General features: G+C 27.5%; 2 protein-coding genes across 4 annotated transcripts; both read right to left on the bottom strand.

Annotated features, from left to right (window-relative positions):
- Positions 1–3,101: 3,101 nt before the first annotated feature.
- Positions 3,102–5,704, bottom strand: LOC107884715. The gene is made up of 4 exons (XM_016807444.2): positions 5,507–5,704; positions 5,341–5,442; positions 5,133–5,258; positions 3,102–3,710 (listed from the first exon to the last, which is right to left on the bottom strand). The coding sequence occupies exons 1-4, from the start codon at positions 5,643–5,645 to the stop codon at positions 3,592–3,594; spliced, it is 486 nt and encodes a 161-aa protein (XP_016662933.1). The 5' UTR covers positions 5,646–5,704; the 3' UTR covers positions 3,102–3,591.
- A 765-nt stretch (positions 5,705–6,469) lies between these two features.
- LOC100169425 (CD109 antigen) lies at positions 6,470–18,575 on the bottom strand. 3 transcript variants are annotated; one of them, XM_008188502.2, is made up of 29 exons: positions 18,549–18,566; positions 18,317–18,396; positions 17,265–17,465; positions 17,005–17,185; positions 16,757–16,925; positions 16,577–16,689; positions 16,364–16,504; positions 16,108–16,290; positions 15,961–16,035; positions 15,610–15,834; positions 14,684–14,870; positions 14,433–14,608; positions 13,557–13,811; positions 12,707–12,856; positions 12,506–12,645; positions 11,993–12,156; positions 10,697–10,920; positions 10,459–10,635; positions 10,205–10,387; positions 9,893–10,129; positions 9,636–9,820; positions 9,474–9,576; positions 9,192–9,398; positions 8,935–9,121; positions 8,474–8,865; positions 8,219–8,412; positions 7,986–8,160; positions 7,808–7,913; positions 6,470–7,361 (listed from the first exon to the last, which is right to left on the bottom strand). In XM_008188502.2, exons 3-29 carry the CDS (start codon positions 17,453–17,455, stop codon positions 7,174–7,176), a joined length of 4,908 nt encoding a protein of 1,635 aa, XP_008186724.1. In that variant the 5' UTR covers positions 17,456–17,465; positions 18,317–18,396; positions 18,549–18,566; the 3' UTR covers positions 6,470–7,173. The 3 variants fall into 3 exon arrangements, with proteins under 3 accessions (XP_008186724.1, XP_008186723.1, XP_029342722.1); XM_008188501.3 differs by having other exon boundaries at positions 18,484–18,565; XM_029486862.1 differs by having other exon boundaries at positions 18,317–18,575.
- Between the last annotated feature and the right edge of the window lie 2,891 nt (positions 18,576–21,466).

Raw genomic sequence — 21,466 nt, 5'->3', positions numbered from 1 at the left:
GCCCAGTCCGGCCCTGGCTGTTTCTTCGGCGGCGGCACTCTAGCTAGGTTTCACCGGAAGAGACGATGTTTCCGCGTAAGTTTGTTTTCATGTTATTATTAATTTACATTTACGTTTTAGACTTAAATTAAATATTTATTGCCACAGATAATCTGGTTATTGCATTTATGTAAAAAGCATTTATTCGTTTACTCCCAAGCAATGTATAAACTACGCGAGCCCGAACAGTCCAAACCCCGTCTTCGTTTCTCCACGACAAGTTATTTAATATACCTTTTTGCATAGGCATAATATACGCCGGGTATCACCTTAGATTTGCTCAAATTATTATTTAAAACAATATAACATTATTTATCTTTATATTTTATGTACATTATATGCACCTCATATATTATTTGTCACACCTGCACCGAAATTTTGGTTTTCGATAGCAGTTGAAGCGTTGAAAAGCGTCCTTTTTCCGTCCAGCGGGCGGTAAAGTGGAAATCCCAAAAAGTGCCGGGCGGTAAAGTGGAAGTCCCCAAATGTGCTGCGCGCACATTTCACGCGCGTATACCTTGCAAAGCTGCACAAACAGATAGTGAAATCTATACCACGGTCCTTACAAAACATAAACTTTTGGTAACATCTTATAATCATATTATAACATCCATGCGTGACTCTTAAAATAAATAAAACCATATCGTTTATTTCATAAAATATTGTTGTCCCTCCTGATATATTGTTTTACAATAATAGTTGAAAAAATATATTAAAAATATATATGCACAATTTTTGTTTATACATATTTTGAAAATTTAAAACAAGGTTCCACGTAAATAGGTTATATATAAAATACTTTATTCACAAAAATATTATCATAATATCATCAAATATACTTAGTAATATCATAGGCTGACTGCCTGTCTTCACTCAGAATTGTTTATCTTATACAATGATATTATATCATTGAATTCAAATTTAACAACAACCGTTACAGTGACCCATTTGTAACCTATTGTACAGCAGAGCGTCACCCACTTTCCCACCTTTTTTTATATTGAGTAGTAAAAATGTTTGAAAGTCGATTCTGGCCATATGAATTTGTTAAATAATTTTTTATGATTTTTAATTTTTAAAAGGATCTCTTAGTGATTGTAACAGTTTCTGGAAGTGTTAAAAATATTACACAAGCCGCTAAAATTTCGGAGTAATTTGTTGCAATATCATTGTTTAATATGAAAATAGCCATTTTATATATACAGGTACTAATACAATTTTTGTTTTTTTTATTAATTCATTAAATTAATGGATTGGGGCCGTTGAGGTAACGCAGATCGGAGGATATCGTGATTACCATTGAAAGTTCCACTAAATGCCCGCATTATTATTTATAACAGCTAGTGGCGTGGTGAATGGTAATTTTTAGAGGCAATTGCCTCTGAGATTTTTTTTTAATAGAGAGGTGGGTGGTAGCCGGTAGGTCCCCAACTAAATGTAATATGATATATTCAATAGGTAGTTAATAACGATCTGAAATATAATTAGTTATAACTTATATTATAGTATAGTAAAACTTCCGTTAACGGTCACCTCTATAGGACGGTCACGTCATAAAAAGTGGTTTATTCTCTAATTGGTGATGACTGTTTGGGGATATAGGTACTATCGTAAATGGGAATATTCTACTCCAAAAAAATAATAAATAATATATATATTAAAAAGTTTAGCAAGTGGGAGTCGCTTTGACACCAAGGACTAAAAATTTTGTGTAGTACGAAATGCTAAGTGTGGAATACGAAATTAAAAAGTGTGTAGTATAATAGTGTATAATATTAACAATTGTCCAAATTACGTTGATACAATGATACCTACTACCTGTAGGCTGTAGGCTGTACACTAGTTAAACGTTTGCATGTATATATTTTTAATCGCCAATTTAAATTTATTTATAATATACATTTGTTTAAGGTCAGTATAGGGAGTTTGTTGAATATTCATATAATTATTTGTCATTAACGTGATATTTGGTTTAATTAATCTTAAATTGCCATCGTTCTCTCCTCTTGTTTTATATATATTATGGCGGCATTCATAAACAGTTTTATTCGTGAACACTTTAATGATTGATAATATTTCATATAGTTGTTCTAATGTTAATATTTTGAGTTTAATAAATAAATCATTTTATCATTAATATTGCAATTATAAATAGTATGATAATTTTTCATTAGGACTCTTATGAGCATTGTTTGAGTTACTTTTAATGGTTCTAATATTACATTGTTATAAGCTGATCCCCATACAATCAGACCATATATTTATATATTAATATGGATTTGACTAATGCGATTATTCGAAGTACACCATTTTCAGACTAGGATTATCTAGGATGTTTCGTAATTCTTTAAAAATAAAAAAACATTTCCTTATTCCTATTATTACTATCTCAACATGTGGTCTCTAACTACATTAACTACAGCACGTCCCATCAAATTATTGACCTAATTACGCGCACCTGTGGCGGTGGAATCCCGTTCCGTTTCTGCATTATTGAACATTTTTCGCTGATTTTTATATAAGTTGATAGAGTTTAATCTACTTAACATTTTGATTTCCGTTTTATAAGTCTTAAATCATTTAGGACTTAATTACAGATCGTCCAGTTCGATATTTTGCTGTAACTCTGTACTATTTTCACAAGAATACATATTTTTTGCATACATTTTTAAAATTTTTGGAAATTTTTTTTTAAATGTTAGTATTTTTATTCTTAACATTTTTGGTGAAACCAGAATTTACCTATCGTATTCACTTTTTATGTTTTTGTTAGTAAACCACATATAACTTAATTATAAAGTTATTTCAAACATTTGCATATTAATTTAACTCGAAATTGACTTTTTACCTTTTTTTTTTTATTTAGTGTGTAATAACATAAAGAAGTATTTGGTGAAATCAAAACAAACAAAAAATGGAAATTTTTTTCCAAAATATGAGTTTTAAAGCCATATTTTTGCATTTTTAAAGCTCTATTTGGAATAGTTAAAAGTTAATACGTAAGTTCAAATACCTAATTTTATAATCTTTTAGGAAAAATAATATTCATATTTCTATTAATATATTTATTCATTTAAAATAATATAAATTAAATAATTGCTCAACTATGTTCGTACACATCAAATAAAAATGGGTAGGTCATGTTAAAGTAAAAGCAAATAACCCTTTTAGTGGGGTCCAACTGAATTTCAAATGAAAAATTAGAGTACGTAATAATACCGATTTGTTATAAATTACTTATGAGTTATGATATACATATATGCAATAACTATTATTTTATGATACCCATTTAAAATCCAAATATGCCTATTATGGAATTGTACAAAGTCTTGATATTTTGAACGTGGCTATACATTTTTTTTAGGAAGTATTTATTCATTATTTGAAGTCGTCAATTTCATTAACCACGACCCCTCACTAATATTACGTCAGCCCTGAGTTAACGAGGAATTTAAGACGATTTAAAGATTATTATTTAAAATGACAAAAATAAATTATTATTTGGTGGTTGCACAATTACTTTATTTAAAACCTTGAAATTACTCAACAAGTTTAAAGGAAATTAAAAATATAATAATTGTTCTGAATAAGGAAAATAATTAATCCAAAAAGAAATAAGCTATTGTTTTTTCGACTCTGTCCATTAACGGTGGCTGCCATTTTGATTTTCCCTAAAAAAAATTATTTATATCATATTACCATCGTTATCAATGTGCACACAAAATTTAATTTAATTACGCATATGTAGTTATGTTACCTAACTTACGACCAATGTTGGATAAGTTACTTATAAGTTTTAAAGAAAAGCACTTAAAACTTATTTAGCAATAAATTTGAACAGTAGAAAAAAAGTTGCAAATGCCAGGACTAGCTATTTTTTGTCCAGATGAAAAATTATTTTTTTAAACTTACTAAAATTAGGAAAGAGGTCTACATTACAATAAGAGTTAAATTTAAGAAAGGGCCTGGCAGTGGTAATCTAGGCCCGGATCATAAATACTAATGGGGCCAGTGGCGTCGGACAAGGAGGGGCAGCGGGGGCAATTGACTCCTCAGATATAATCCAAGGGGGACAAAAGTATACTTCCCCCCCCCTTACTACGTTAAAATTAAAGGGTATACAATCGTAAATTACGTTTAATTTATACTAAACGTATTAAAAATTGGTCTCATTTTCATAAATGTATGAATGTGCCTAATAACATTATTGTTATTATTATTATTATTATTATTTTTATTATTATTATTATCAGTTTATTATTTATTATTATAACATAATGTCATAATACATACCTAATAAAAATATTGAGTAATTTTTATTTATATATTGTTACTTTTGAATATAACTTCAGGTATAAAGCAAATATGTTTTGTTTCAATATATAAATGTCTAAATATAATGTATCTATAAATATATTATATTATACATAAATAATATCAATTCATTTATATAATTCTTATATTATAATATATTACCTATATAAACATTAAAAGAATAAAATATTAAGAAAGGTTTTCTGTTATAAATGATAAATCACAAATAAATATATAATAGTTGTTAAGTGTTTTAAACTTTGCCCCCCCCCCTCACGAAAAATAGTTGCTTTGCCACTGAATGGGGCCCTGGATGCTAATTGGTGTATATCACCCTGGGCTATGCCACCGCTGACAAAAACATATGTGCTCTAGTAATGAGGTTATTAATATGTAGGTAATGATGAATTATAGGTATAGGTATACCATACCTACCAAGTACCAGGCAGAACTTATGTAGAGAACATTTGAACATGTCTTGATAGAGGAGATGTTAATAGATTTCAAAAGATATGATGGACAATAACTCTCGTATTATGTAATATTTTATTATTTATTTGTATCAAATATTCTACACTTATCTCGAATTTACATATTATCATATCCATTTTGCTAAATATGCGTTTGATGTATTTAGATTAATTAGGTACCTTAACAAAGATATATAAGTTTAGCATGAATATATTATAATATTGAGAGTGTTGTCTACCAGCTACATGTATAATATATAGTTTATTAATGATTAGTAAAATTGCTAAAATTTGTAGTATATTACTCACATTTTGTTCCAAGATATTGATGGCAACAACAAGTCAATAGTCGATCGAATACTCCACAGTCCCGAACGGTAGGTTCACAATTTCTAGATCTTACATAGCAAGTATGTGCAATATAAGGAAATACTTCTATATCCCAAATATTTTAGCATAATTTAATATATCATACTATATCAAAAATAAATGTATACATAATATTAACATAACATACCATGGTATTTCCTTTGACAACAACAATGATCTTCAATGGCATCATTGGACAAACAATATTCAATTTCTCTTATGGTACATTCTCTGCAACCGACTCCTATCACTAATAAGATAATTTATTATTTACATTATAATCATACAGTGTGATTTATGGTAATATATTTTACTCAATTCCGGTACAATATGTTGAATTGCATTTTCAGCACTTTCTAGGGTGACACTGTGTTCAATAAGTAAATTTTCATTTGATGAGTTTGTATTACCATCAGGAACACTAACAAATAGTAAACTCAACAACAAATACATTGCATGTAACAACTATTTGTAAATAAGCAATTCTATTGATCATAATACTAGAAAAAAAAAAATGTAGTGTCATGGTACATTAAGATTTTCACTTTTTGTTATTGATTTGTCACGCAGTGATATTTTAAAAACGAACATACCATAGTTTTCTAATACTTAAAATAAAAAAAGAAAACAATTACTTTATAATATCTTTCTTTATTTACATCAAAATACATAAATTATTTATTAAATATTAAAACACATGTAAAAAGTCAATATTAAAATATAAAAAAAAATGTAACAATGGACGGCATTAGTTGCAACTTAAAATTAATTTGAAGTATAAAATCAGTTTAAATTAATTTTAATTCAATACTTAAGTCATAACATTTTTCTAGTTTATTAAAACTTTTATAAATTAATGACAGGCTAGCTATCTAGCTAGATGTATTTATTTAATCAAAGGATATTGTTTATAAAAATATTAATATATAACATTAATATATTTTCAGTGTCTTTTTTTTATCTTTATATTTTATACAAAGAAGCAAGTTATAAAATTAAGCTCTTTAACCATTCAGAAATTTTAATTTAAGAATATAATATGTTATACATTGTGTGTGTTATTATAATTCAATTTAAGTAAATAGCTACCTACCAATTTTTCAATAAAATAAAATAATGAAACATTTTATAACTGAAACATATATAAATAAAAATAAATATACTTAAAGGTAAAATTCTGATCAAATTATGAGATTCATTAAGTGTTAAGTTGGAAAAAAAAATTTTTTGTCACACTAGGCAATTCAATTATTTTATTAAAGATTAAAATTATAATATTAAATAATACAACAATTATATTATTACTTATTTGATATAAGTAAGACTTTGTTCAAATGAGGATTTTCAATGATATTATAGCATTTGTTAAAATTTAGCAATTTTATGCAAGTTTTGCTTATAAAATATTAATATAATTAGTGAATTAATTCTATAATCATCAGGGCCGCCAGCTTTAGGTACTTCCCCACACGGTGCGATATAAGAATAATATGAGCGTATCTATTCAATGGTCAAAATGCCATCCCTAACTATCCCCTTAAAGTTTCCATCCGGTGCAAAGTGCAAACACACCGCCCTGATAATCATAATATTCAACTATAAGCTGTGAAATATAAGTGAGGTATGTTCTTTTAATTAGTTGTACTTCACATTATAGTAGAAAGAAACATTTAGAAATAATAGTATTTGCGTTTCGTCTATCATTGTGTAGCTACGGATTTATTCCTAGCATATGGCTATATAGTAGGTAGCAACATGGAAATGTGCATCTCTTAAAATGTTAGTCAAAAGTATTAATATATAATATATTTTTTAAAACAGTTTTATTATGTAAGCTGATGTAAACATATTTTAGCCAGTCTTGGAATATCTAATTCAATATTTAAAAAATATTTATTTAAGTTTATTAAATTTAGGGTTTTAAAGTGCATTAAATTAATACTTAACTTTAAACTAAAACATATCTAGTATTAAAGTTGTATTATGTAATTAAATATTTGTAAATGTTAATTACAATAATAGTAGCAATGGAGATATATTTTATCGGAATAGACAATTGAACAGCATTATTGAAAATTGGGCAATAGGGACATTGACTACTACCGCATACTTCACAAATATTCAACAAATATGTTGGTAAAGCGTCAAATATTGTTTCGTTGAATCGTTCTAAAAAAAAAATATATATATTTATTTAAATTTAAATCAGTAAAATGTATTGAAACAAATTTTAATGGTGATTCTTTTATCATGAAACACTAATTATTTCAAAAAGTATAAATGTTTTTGAAAATATTTTTTTACATAGTTTCAAGTTGTTAAAAAAATAACGTTATTATTAAAAAATCATATTTTTAAATATTTTTTATCCTTATAACTTTAAATACTCATAAACTACTCGCTCTAAATTTGATTTTTATGAATCAAAATACTTAGAAAAATATTCTGTTTTGGAATATGAAATTAAAACTTTATGTTGTCATTCAAAAAAGTAAAAAACTTAAAAAATTATAAAGAAAAAAATATTTAAAAATATTTTCAAAAACATTAATACTTTTTGAAATAATGAGTGTTTCATGATAAAAGAATCACTCTGTATAATAAATAAAGCATACCAGGAGCATAATAATCATACACTCGAACAGGAAGATAACGTGACATATTTGCAACAGGATACCATCTTTCAACAGTAAATTTAACACAAGTTTCTGACTCGTCCAACTATTAATACATAAAAAATTGATTAATCTTTAAGCTGCATGCATATATTAGAATATAAAATTATAATGTTACATAATCAAAGTAAAACAACAGCTTTCCGGGGAAAAATCGAGCTCTTTGTAAATTTGGAACGGTTCTTTGCAATACATAAGCGTCTAAATTTTGTTGTTGCACTATATATCCGGTTGGAATAGCAACATCCAAAACAGCCAGTCCAGATCTGGGTGACTCATCGATGTAAGTCCATCTAAATTATAAATCATTTAGTAACTCTAGTCAAACTACTGCGTCTTTATTATTAATACTTTTGACAACTACGATATGTAATATGAGACTGATTGCGACCATGAAAATCTGCACGTGTTATTATTCCAAAGGCTTGTTCAGGTGGTGTTGTTTGGAATTTTGCCACATCGACATTATATTGGACAGACATTTGTAAAATTGCATAACCTGAACCTTTAGCTTGCACTTTGACAGTACCCCAAGCTTGTGGAATCTAAAATAAAAGTAAAAAAATTTAAATTTAACACCGGAGGTAAACATTAATCTCTCATAACCTCTATTTTTTGTAACTGAGCAATATTTTCACTGTTAACTTTCAATATTTTTGTTTTTCCTGAAAGAGCTGTAGCTTCAACCGTAACAGTCAATGTAAATACATCTCGAAGTCTGTTTCTATTTGTATATTCAATTAGAGCTTTCATGGCAATAGCCGTATCTTGTGTGGAGGCCCAACCACCATCAGTAAGTCTTTGAGAATTCAACCACTTAACAACATCATCAATATAAGGTTCTTTTCTTGCAACATAAACAAGTAAAGCATATGCTGTTGTTTCTATATTAATCGAGTCAAATTTATAAGGCAGACGTGGTAATAAAAATGGTTTCTGATTTTCCATTTTTGTTGGTGGTGATGGTACAAATTCTTTACCCCAATACATCAATCCACCTAAAATAATATTTAAGTAAAATTCTCTAAAACACTATATATAAATTTAAAAAAAATCACAAAACTTACCCTCTCTTCTAGCATGTTTAGATAATAGAGTGAATGCATATTCAGCAAATGATGACTTGGTCAACATTAATGCATAAGTAACAAGTGCGATTTCATACGGTTCACCGGTCATATTTAACAAATTCATATTTTTTTCTAAATACTTTACAGCTCGACTTTCACCTTGAGCCAATTTGGAACCTAGACCCTATCATAAAATACAATTATACATATGAATTAAATTATATAATTAAAATATAAATTAGATATTAACCAACCCCTGATAAATCTTTTGCATTTGTTAATGTTATGAGAACTTGTGCAGTTAATGATATATTTGTAAATCTCTGTTGCCTATTTGTTCCAAACAAAATTGATCTGTGCATTGTACTATTAACTTTACGGTCAGGAAACCATGTCACATCATAAAATGAACCTTCTTCAGTTTGATGTTTCAGCACCCACATTAAAGCTTTTGAAATTACCTAATTTTTTAATGATTTAATTTTAATCTATTAATATTTAAACTATTATTTTATTAAGAAATATGTATTAATTACCTGTGGATCAATAAATATGAAATTTTCCCACTCATAAAAGTTTGCTTCCTGGAACACTCTAGCACAATATGAAGTCAACCAAACACTTGGATAAGACATATTCCTAAAATTATAACTTTAATATTAGAAGGGAAAAAAATAATCAAAAGAGAAAAATCATACCAATCACTCCTGAAAAGACTAAATGATCCATCTTTGTTCATAAACGATAACATACGCTGATATCCAATATTTAAATGGTAGAATGATTGCTTTTCTAGTGTTCTATCTCGTTGATTTGAAAATCTCATATATATTGTTGTATATAAATTAGCTGCAAAACTAAACATTGTTTGTTCAGCAGCATCCTGATAATTAAAAATTAAAATTAAATAATCTAACCAATAGGTACTGAATACTAATATAATGGTAAATATTACCATGGGTAAATTAAGCAAAGATGTTGCATTAACAGGCATTGTAGGGAAAATTGGTCCAACGACATCTCCAACTAATGAAAGATGAGCTTTGTTTGATCCATATACATAGTAACGATCTATACTGTATGGAATAATTGGAGTTTCAGTTACATTTACATGCAAATATTGGAAAACATAAGCTCTGTTACTAAGATCCAAGATCATTGACTGATGTCTGTACTGAGGCACTCCATCGGACTGTAAAAATGATAGAATTGTATTTTTAGATACAAAAATAAATGATAAATATTAAATCTTAAAAAATGAACATACATCAACATGTAAATTTCTAGTCACTCGATCACTAGCTATTAGTGAAGTAGCCTCAATAGTTATAGTAATATCACCAAGTTTTGTAGGTACCACAGGTAGGTAAACAGTTTCTGCATCTTGTGCTTTAATATAAACAAAAATTTGTTGATTACCGTGAGATGTTCTAGGATTGTATGAGTTTACCTTAGAAAATAAAAATAAAGTTATAAAATAAGCATATAATAGTATACTATATTTTATATGGTATTTCATACTATTCCATCTTCTTCAACATGAACAAATTTATACGATTCTGAACCCAATAAAATAACTACAGCTTCAACACTATTGCACTGGTTGTTAAAAACAGTGACACGAATTCCAATCTGTTCACCTTCTTTACAATGTGTAGGCATTTCAACATTCATAAAAAATGGTAATACCCCAACATACTGAAAAATGGATTATTTTTAAATAATAATATTTGTATTATATTAACAAACATTTACTTACTTCAATGGGCTTTTTAATCATGCCAAAACCTTTTGAAGGACTTAAACTGAATGCAGTTATCATCCAATTTGCAGGTCGATAAGGAACATCTATATCAAATATGAATCGTCCATGAGGTCCAATATTAATATCTCGCCACATCCATACATTATCATAATGTCTTTGTAAATGATTGTAACGGAACTTTCGAAAATTATTGAATTCTGTACGGTTGTACAATGGACCTAATACATATTGGAAACAAAAATGTATATTCAATTATATTAATATTAATAATTATATACAAAAACTAAATATAATATTTTTACCTAAATTGTAGTTTAAAAAATTTTAAATGCAAAAAAATAGGTACTCTATAATTTCAAATTACCTTAAAGATATATACTTATAGATATATGAATAATACTTAAGCCAATTACTTCTAAATAAAATAAAATGTTTTATGAAAATAAATTAAGAGAAATTTATAAGACCATAGTAAGAATTTTAATTTAAAAAAAAGTAATATAGGAAGTGAGAAATAGTAAAACAAAAAGGATTAGAGTATCCTAGACCTGAGTATTACAAGGATTATAGAATAATTGTAGTTTAATAACAATATTAATTTATATTGATGTTAAACAATAAAAAACAGGAAAATTTTAAACTTTTCAATAATGGCCCCAATAAAAACGTCAACATTTTTTTTTATTATTATTATTAAATTATTATGTTTTTATATTGGATATGATGAAACAATCAGATTTTGACTGTCATAATTTACTATTAAAGTTAAAACAAAATAACTAGAAAACAATTGATTTTTCCTCAGTAACAATAATTTTTTTAATTAGTATGTTTTTAAAATTTATATTGCATAATAACTGCAAAGAAGAAGCCTTCCTGGGGTGGGTGATATTCCTACACTTAGTTTTGAGTCAATGCAAATTTTTAACTTGCACAAAATATGTTATATAACTTATAACTTTAGTATAATGGTCCACATTTGATTATCCTGCCAAATTCGGCATTAAAAAATATAATAATTAAAACTAAAACAAATAAGTAAACAATTTTATCAATAGAAAAATGTAAGGTTTTTTTTTTTGATTTAACTTAAATGTTAGTAAATACTAAAAAGTAAAAATTGAATTGTTGTAAAATGTAAATACATTTTCAACCTCGAATTTAATGATTTACAAGTTAATACACACATTTTTGAAAGAAAAAAATGTTTATAGTCTGGCAATATACTGCATTTATACTAGATCATAATATATTATAGTTATTTTAAATATTTAAAAATTATAATTTTACATAGAGCTTCATCAGTTCCATCATCGCAATCAATATGTCCATCACATTTTCTATTAGCCAAGTAACATCGTCCACTAAGACATTCAGCATATCCTAGAGTTTGGTTACATAAAGTCATTCGTCGTGGTAGAATAACATCAGTAAATACAACTACACCAGCAAATCTAATAAAAAATTATTATAAATAGAATAGATTTTCAATGAAACATTTTTGTAAGTATATAAAATTAATAAATTTAATAAGTTATACCATTAATTAAATAACACCATATATAGGTAATGCCAATGTAACCATTAATTGATCATTATCTTAATTTAGATTTGACTCACTAGTCATTAGTGGTGTATGGTGGCAGGAGAAGGATAGATATTTGTTTCCTGCCACCTCTTGCTATTTACGCCATTAGTAAGACAAATCCAAATTAAATAAATTATCGCATTGACATTGCAATCTATAGTGCTATTTAATCTATCGTTATGCATGGATTTTTTTTTTTTTGATAGTTTACTAACTCAAATGTTCGGTTAGCATCTATTCCAAAGGTAGATGATGGAAAATAAACTATTTCATCAGGAGAACCTTCATGAGAAAGCCAAGTGTGCATAATTGTACCATTTGTATCCTCATCAAATCTTTCCATTTTAGTCAAAATCTAAGTTACAATAAATAAGTTAATCCAAAAATTCACTTTGAAAACATATCACAAACTTTACTTTAGCATATGTTAATTCATTCCCTGCTTGTAGACCATAGAATGGATAATCCAAACTAGATAATCCAACATAAGCTCCTGGTTCACCATATATTGCTACTTCAACCTTTTTTCCACTTCTGCTTTTATGATCGTTAATAAAAACAGTGAACTGTAATGTAAAAAAATTTTAGTAGTATACAAAAAACCTTTGATTAGTATTTTTAAATGTATACAATATTATATTAATAAACTATAGTTATTTTTATTATAAAATAAATATACACACTTTTAAGATAATATTTAGATATTTAATGCACATAAAAAGGCAGGTATAAAAACATCTATAGACACCTTCCCAGAAAATGTATGGCTGTATTAATTTTGTGCAAGTGAACAAAAACACAATACCATAATAAACACAAGTTGATAACGGCAAATCTTAGGAGCTTCTTGCTCAATTTCAAAAAAAGTTATCATTACACATTGATGGTCACACAATGTTATAGCAGTCATGTTATTTTAAGTCATAGGATTCAGGATACTATAAATGCCATAGCATTAGCCAATTAAAAGTGACACTAAATTGACAGAATTTGATGTAATGCCATAGAATCGTGACCATCAACTTGTTAATAGATACCTTGAGCCTATTTTTCAACCCCTATATGCTGCTATATAGGGTTCACACATGAATTTAATTTTGGCTCACAAAATGCATAAATTTTTTCATTTATATAAATAGTTGGCATTGATTACAGTTTAGTGTTTGCAGATTATATTACATTATTATTATATTATATATTAAATTGGGTGTGAATACTGGTTCACAACTTAATAGTTATTTTATTTATATTTTTGTTATAACTTACATTATTTCTTGATATTCCATTTACAGGGAAAGTTAAGCTATCCGCAACTACATCCCCAAATTTACCAACATGATACACAAGAATAGTCGCAGCTGGTGCCATTTCAGCTGATAAAGTAACAGCAAATGTTCGGATTGTTGAAGCATGAGTAACTTCTTGTCCAGTTAATAATATCAAACCTTTCGATAGCATGATATAATCAAATGATTCCAAATAGTAATTGCTTTGTACATGGAACACAATAAACTGCCCAACCTATAAATGAATAAAAAATATTATATGAAACAAAATAAAAAAACAGTAAGGAAAATAAAACTGATAAAAATGCCTCGTTTCTTTCACTTCCGTCCAAAAATTATTGTATTTAATTTAATTTGAATGTTATGCTCCGGGCTCCATTCTACAGAATTTACTCATTTTTTTGTAGAATAAAAATATATGTTTAGTACAATTTAAGCATTTAATATTTTCAGTGCTATTTTTATAGTTTTGGTGCTACTTTTGCTTATTTGCATTTATTGTATGTTTATCATAAATTGTGGTTAAAGAGGTTCTTCATACGCCTACACTCCACACCCACATGTGTTATATCCGTCTTACTGTAAGTAAATTCACTCAGTACACGTTAAGTTAAGTTAGAGAGCATTAACCACTATCATATATTTTATGTATCATAAATTTTTCTATAAGAACATTAAAAAAATCAATTATTTATTATGTTTTTCCTTTTTATTAATAATTTAAATCATTTATACAGCGCAAAATAGTGATGATTAAATAAACTTAAATACATTATTGGTAACCAAACTGCTGTTATGAACAGAGCTAAAAAAATATTTTACAGTATAGATTATAAATATTAAATTATAATAATACCTTAGCGTCTTTAGTTGAAGTCCAAACTTTAAGGTGATGTTGGCTAGGTGAATAATGAGTAAGTAAAAGTAATTCTGAAGTTGATCTTTCACCATACATGTCTTTAAATGATCCATATATTTTCATTGATTCAATATCTTTTAATATTTCTGAAGCACGTTTATCATTTTCAAGACCTAAATAATGATTAAATAGAATACATGATTTTATTTTTAATATTTATAATACATTTCCATTTATACAAAACTAACCTAATTCTGTACGTAAATATAATTTCATTTCAAATACTCCTTCATGATCTGTTGACATTTTTAGTGCTCTCGTATCAATAGTTCTTCGTCCGCCAGATTTCATCACAACTTCAGCCGACATATCTAAACGACCAAGCAACAACCTGTATCTATCTAATGGCGATCCGTCATGATGAGAAACTGTAATCTAATTAATTATATTTATAACATGTTATTAAAAATAAATTACGGTATTCGTGTATTATGCTAAAAACTGTATGCATGCAGTATGCTACCTGCCAGAAAATATCACATACCTGCTGTTATATATATTTTTTTTTTTACTAATTTTTAAAGGCATCAACTGCAAGGTTATTAGTCTGTGTTACATGGCCATTTAAATATAAAATTAAAATTAAAAAAATGTATGTTAACGCTATATTGAAATAATGATACTCGTATCATCTTAAACACATAAAATCAAACATTTATATGTTAACTAAATTTCAAAAATAAAATTTTTAGGTTGGTAAATTGTTTTGTGAAGCAACAAACTTTTACAAGTATAAGATAGCCAATTACGAAGAGCTGGGCCCAATGACGTCACGCATCTTTTTTGAATTGCTCATAACTTATTGAATAATGTGAGAAGAAACTTAAAACCTATACTATTACTCTTAGAATCGAAAATTCTTTCAAATTAAAAAAATTAAATTTTTTCAAAAGTTATCAAGGCTTGAGTTACGGAGAGTCGACTGTAACTAGCATATTAAAATAATTGACAATTATGATCATTAGCAATACATTAATTAAATTGTTATTGATTAGTGCTAGGTATGTAAAAATAGTGAACACCCGTTAACTTTTTTGGTGAGTAGGTAGCATATTACACCAACAAATTAAAGATAGGTAACACAATTATATTAATTATCAATTATTATACTTACATAAATCGAAAATGGCATGGCAGGTTTAAAAACTTGTGGTGAACCACCTAAAAATGCAACTCTAACCGAAGAGTTAAAAAATCTTGCAGTTGAATAACCTTCTATAATTTCATTTAAGTATCTTTCTCCAACTGTGGCTGTTATAGTTACCTCAGTCTCTTCTAAGGTAGAAACTAATTGTTGCAACTCACTTAAAGGATATCTGAATTTATAAACACCATAAAACTGAAAATAAAATATTAATTAATCTTTTAACTAAAAAAATGTTATGTTAATTAAAATTATGAACATTGAAGTTTATAAAATGTATTTAAGTTTACTACACAATTGTGGAAACTAAAAACCACTAACCCATTGCAAATGTGGTATTTGATTTATTCTTGAATATTCAGATTGTTTAGGATACCAAGAAGGATGTGCTTCATCCTAAAGGAAACATATAAATAATTATAAATATATTGGTATTCGAATAACTCTTATACAGTTAATTTAACTTACAAAACTTAAATATTTTTCAATCACGGGTCCATCATAATTTTTAAACCCATTTTTGAGTGGTCGTATGGTTGCTTTTAAAGTTAGATTTCCTTTTACAGGTCCACCACTAGTGTAATTTGCCATTACGTAGCCACTCAAATATTTATCCGAATCAAGAAAATAAGCAGCCATTGTAACATTGACCTAATTAATCATGTAATGCATACATTAATAATTAAATAAATAAGTATTAGTAAATAAAACAAATTAAATATACCTCAAAACGAGTTTGATAATATTCTTCTACTAAAAATGTAGCTTCTTCAATCTGCCCCTGAGCTACTACCTGAATGGTCCATTCTCCAAATACAGGCTGATCAGACATTTCATAATTTAAACTTACACACCCAAAATTAGACTGTAAAAAAATTTTGTTTTTTTAATAGAAAAATGTAAGTAGTTACTAATATTTATATAAATAAATATATACTTGTCTTGAAAGCCAACGCCTCATAATATAGCGATTTGGATCTAAGATGTATACATCAACAGGATTGTCATAAGCTTTTAATTCTGTATTAATTGGAATTGCTCGGAAATAAACTAAAATGAGTAATATTTATTTTTAATCATATAAACTTCATCTAAAATTCATTCAAAATATACATACCAATATCAGATTGTTTATATATTGGTTTATCAGTTTGTATAAATATTGTCATAGATCGTTGTGAAAAATTTAGTCGAGTTTCATTATTAAATGCATATCCACCAATGATGCCATCATATAAGCCCTCTACTCTTAGTTTATAATCACCAGTAACACTTGTAGCTGGAACCTAAATTTAGCAACACATATATGTAGTAGATCGTATTTTATTTATATATTTGAGAAACTAATCTAATATTGATTCTAACCAATAATAATAATGTTTCTTGAATTCCTTCTTTGATAACACTTAAATCAGAAGCTAATTCAACTCCATTTCTTTGAATAGAAGCTCTAACAGAAATTGGTTGTTTGGCTTTATAAACAGTAACTGATACTTTGTACACTTGACCTGGTCTAATCATTCGACTTGCAACCACAAAATAATTTCTAAAATTATCAAAAATTAAAATGAATACAATAATTTTCCATTTTTACATCATAAACACTAAACAAAAAAATTATTTACGCATCAGGGATAATTATGTTATTATCATAATTATTTTTCCAATCATATAAATTATTGAATGATTTATCATTTTGTGATTTTGTTGTACGTGAGTAATCATTTTCTTGAGAAACTTTGTATGTTGGTAGTGGATAGTCTTGTCCCAAACAAAGTTTCAAAATTAAAATAAGTATCATATAAATAGACATCATTTTGGAAAATCTGAAATTGTAATACAACACATTAGACTGTTAATTTAATTATATTATGCCTATATGCCTAATTACTACTTTGGTAACAGCTCATATTAAAATATGTATTATAATAAATAATTAAATAAGCAGCAATAAAAGCAACTAGATCGCTGTTTATAAGAACCACACTGTTTTAGCACATTTGTAGCTCTAGTTGTTCATAGCTAATCGTTTGCTCTACGTAGGTATGTGTAAGACACTAAGCAGAAATTTAAATAAATATTATGTTATCAAATAAAAAGTTATCAACATGTAGTCGGTTCGTTGAAAATATTCATCTAAAACATTTATATTAACAAATATATTTACCTATCATTATCAGTTAAATTTAACTTATAAGTAACAGGCTTGTCACTAGGGCACAAGCAAGGCATGTGCTGCTTTAGGGCAACACAATTTTAAAGAAATTGAAGACAACAAAATTAAATAAATATCGGTAAAGAATAGCGGCATTAAAATATTTTCTTTAGGGCGGAAAATATCTAATGACGGGCCTGATAAGTAAGGTAATATAATGAAAACAAATAATTACAATTATAAATATGTGTAAAAGAAAACTATAGGGCTACATCTATGTATTTTTCAATATGTACAGCACAAAAGATTGTATAGGTATTTATATACCAAAAATGTGGTCCACAATAATAAGATGTTAAATGTATTTGTATGGTACCATACAATACAAATCATGAATTCAGAGCATCAAGAATGAAAATTCAAACAACATATAACTATCTTACAAAGTTACAGCGTTCGTTTCTATTTACTTCAATCGAACTAGGTACCTACAAAAGGTTTACGCCCAAACATGATAAATACCTTAGATTTAAATTCCATTAACGAATTATCATACACTGCATAGTTTTACTGTGCATAAAAAGCAACACTTATTGATTGACCTGTAAATATCAAAAACGAATAACAATACTACACCAGATCGTATACTATAATAACTTGAAATAAAAAAATATAAAATTATTAATTACACAACAGTAAACACACAAGACGGAAATTGCAATTGTTTTATTTACTAACAAAAATTTAACGTAACCTGTTGTTCTGTTACCGTCCAGTGTCCGGTGAAGCTACGATGGGCTAAGGTGGTTAGCCCCGCCCTGGAGTTTAGTAGTTGAATATTTTGATATTTTGATAACAAAATAAAATAAGATACTCGCGCAGCGATCTCTAGTGAATTATTTCTAATTGACGTTCATATTTGAAACCACAAATAATACCAGCAGACTTCGTTACTTATACAGTACCTACGGGCGGCTACAGCGCTGGATTGAGACTTTTCCGTCCATCGACATTTTAAATTATTTCTATCGGCCCTCAATAAAGAATCGGCTCATTCGACAAAAAATGTTGTAGGTACCTTATTTCTTATTTCATTTACACTACAAACAAAAAAGTCGAAAGGATACATTGATTTTTTAAATATTTTATATTTAACTATACCCTGTTCCAAAAGAGAAGACACCAGGCGGCCACAGACAAATCCGGTTTTGCTACGTAAATCTGGTGTCTTCTCTTTGGAACAGGGTATAGGTATGGTGCATTGATAATTGTTTCTCAATAAATTAAATATACTATATACTAGTATATTTAATCTATGCTCATACTAACAAATTATACATTTCAGTGTAGGTAGGTAGGTTAGGTACCTACGTCTTATGCCGGGTTGTATTTAAAAATGTTTCAATTTAATTCTTCAATAAAACATCATGGACTAATCAACTGAATCAACATATTATCAACTATATCATGTTTAAAGAACCATAATATTACCATTTAGCTAAATATTGATTCGTTAAATATTTGATGCGATTGTTCATGCAACCCGACGGTATATACAGTATAGACAAATACCTAGGTAGTTAATAAATTACAGCAAAGGCAATGATTTTATTTTTCACTTATACTCCCAGATAGCAATTTTTTGTTTAATAATATTATTATAACATCATAATCACGAATTATATTAATATAACGTTATTATAATATTGTCATTACAAAATTCTATCTTGGTTGATTATGCTCATAATAAAGCTGCCAAAAAAGTATTAAAAAATAAAAAATATAGGTTTAGAGCTAGATGCCTAGATGTATGCAATTTTTTCTATTTGATTTAATATTCACCTATTTCATCTTAATAAGTTTCGTCCAGACCAAGAAACATTTGTAGGAACCATATGTTTTCGACATTGTCATCGACATTGTTTCTGATTTCCAGTCATAAGCGGTAACATAAATATTTGTCTACGACAATGTCAGAAACATATGTTTCCTACAAATGTTTCTTGGTCTGGATCGGGCTTTACACTCATGACCTTAGTATAACCAATAACCATTTAAAAAAAAAATGTTATAACGTTAGAAGTTTAAAATTGGATTTGCTTTTACTTCTTTTAAATATAAATTTATATGTACCTATCTATCTATGTAGTTTGTAATTTTGTATATAAAATATTTTAATACACAATACATCAGGCATATATAAGGTATATTATTATTTTTAAATAAAAGCCTTATTAAAGATTAAAATTAGTTAAAATTATATAGTACAAAAGTCTTCAGAATTCAGATTATTTTAGATTCTGAGCGGAGCGAGGAAGCTAGTGGTTTTACAATGATGTTTATTATTTATTTTTATTTTTATCCTGTAAACAAAATTTCTACTAAAAGGAGTGCATCGATTTCAACATATTATATTATATTATCTTTTGGCGAATTGGACCTAGATGGTACTTTAAAGAGGTCATTTTTCGATTTTCTCAATAGCTTTTTAACGCCATGGGAAAAACCACCAAAATACCCTTTGCTAAGAAACGAATAAAATTTTAAACCGCTGAAAAATTAAAATTTATGAATTTATATTTATTCAATTAATCAATTTACTACTTGAAAATAAACATAATTTATGAATCTAATTTCAAATTATATAATATTATTTATTAAGGGGCCTCGCTACGGTCATTATTTAAGGGGGAACATTAAGGCAATTTCTAATCTTGTCATAGCCGCCCCAGTGGCGTCATTTCAGTTTTCAATAGAGGGGGGCAAAGGTTTTGACCTTCTCGAATGGGTAAAAAAAACACCAAAAACTAAAATTTTTGTTGAAAACCTATTTTTCGTAAAAATTCTCGTTTTACCTTAATTTTTATTTTGTTTTTTCCGGGGCTTTTGTAAACTACTTGGAATTTTTACTTTTGACCTTCGAAAGTACGAACTATTAGTAACTTCCTATTAGAAAAGATACTGTTGAAGAAAATCTAATAATTTTTACTGTCCTAGAATGATCCTACAATGACAGACACAAATAAAAATAAAAATTTAAAAAATAAGAAAAATATATAAGATTTTTTTGTTTTTTTACACATCATGTATAAACAATACCTTCATCGCTACCCTCAGAATCTAAAATAAGTAACTTTACCTAGTTTATTTTAAAATTTAAATATAAATAACAAATCCGAAGATACGGAAGATACACAATATTCTCATCTGTGATCTGTCGATTTATAGTATATCAATGGACAACGAAGAATAATAATGTTGGTCTGGATTTCCCTCTCTACGGTCATTATTTAAGGGGCAACATTTAGGCAATTTCTAATCTTGTCATAGCCGCCCGGGATATATGGATCAGTTGTAAATGATTATTAGTGTAAATAAACTAAATGCGGGTATCTCTCTCGTATGCGCATACACAATATGTCAATAGCTCGATAACCATATAAATTTCACTACACGAATTTTGTAAAAACATTAATTTGTTTTGACAAAAAAAAAGTTAGTTAACGTTGTCTGATTTTGATTCTGAAAAATATTTGAATTCAGCAGAAAAAATTTCTGTAGATCGTACGAACATTTTCGAACATATTCCGTCTTTTTTTTATTTTTGTGTCTGTCATCACCTTTTAGGACAGTAAAAGTGCTTGGATTTTCTTCAACAGTACATTTTTCTGA

This window comes from Acyrthosiphon pisum, chromosome A1 (assembly GCF_005508785.2).
Source record: "Acyrthosiphon pisum isolate AL4f chromosome A1, pea_aphid_22Mar2018_4r6ur, whole genome shotgun sequence".
Classification (NCBI taxonomy): Eukaryota; Metazoa; Arthropoda; class Insecta; order Hemiptera; family Aphididae; genus Acyrthosiphon; species Acyrthosiphon pisum.
This window is presented reverse-complemented; position numbering and strand designations above follow the sequence as displayed.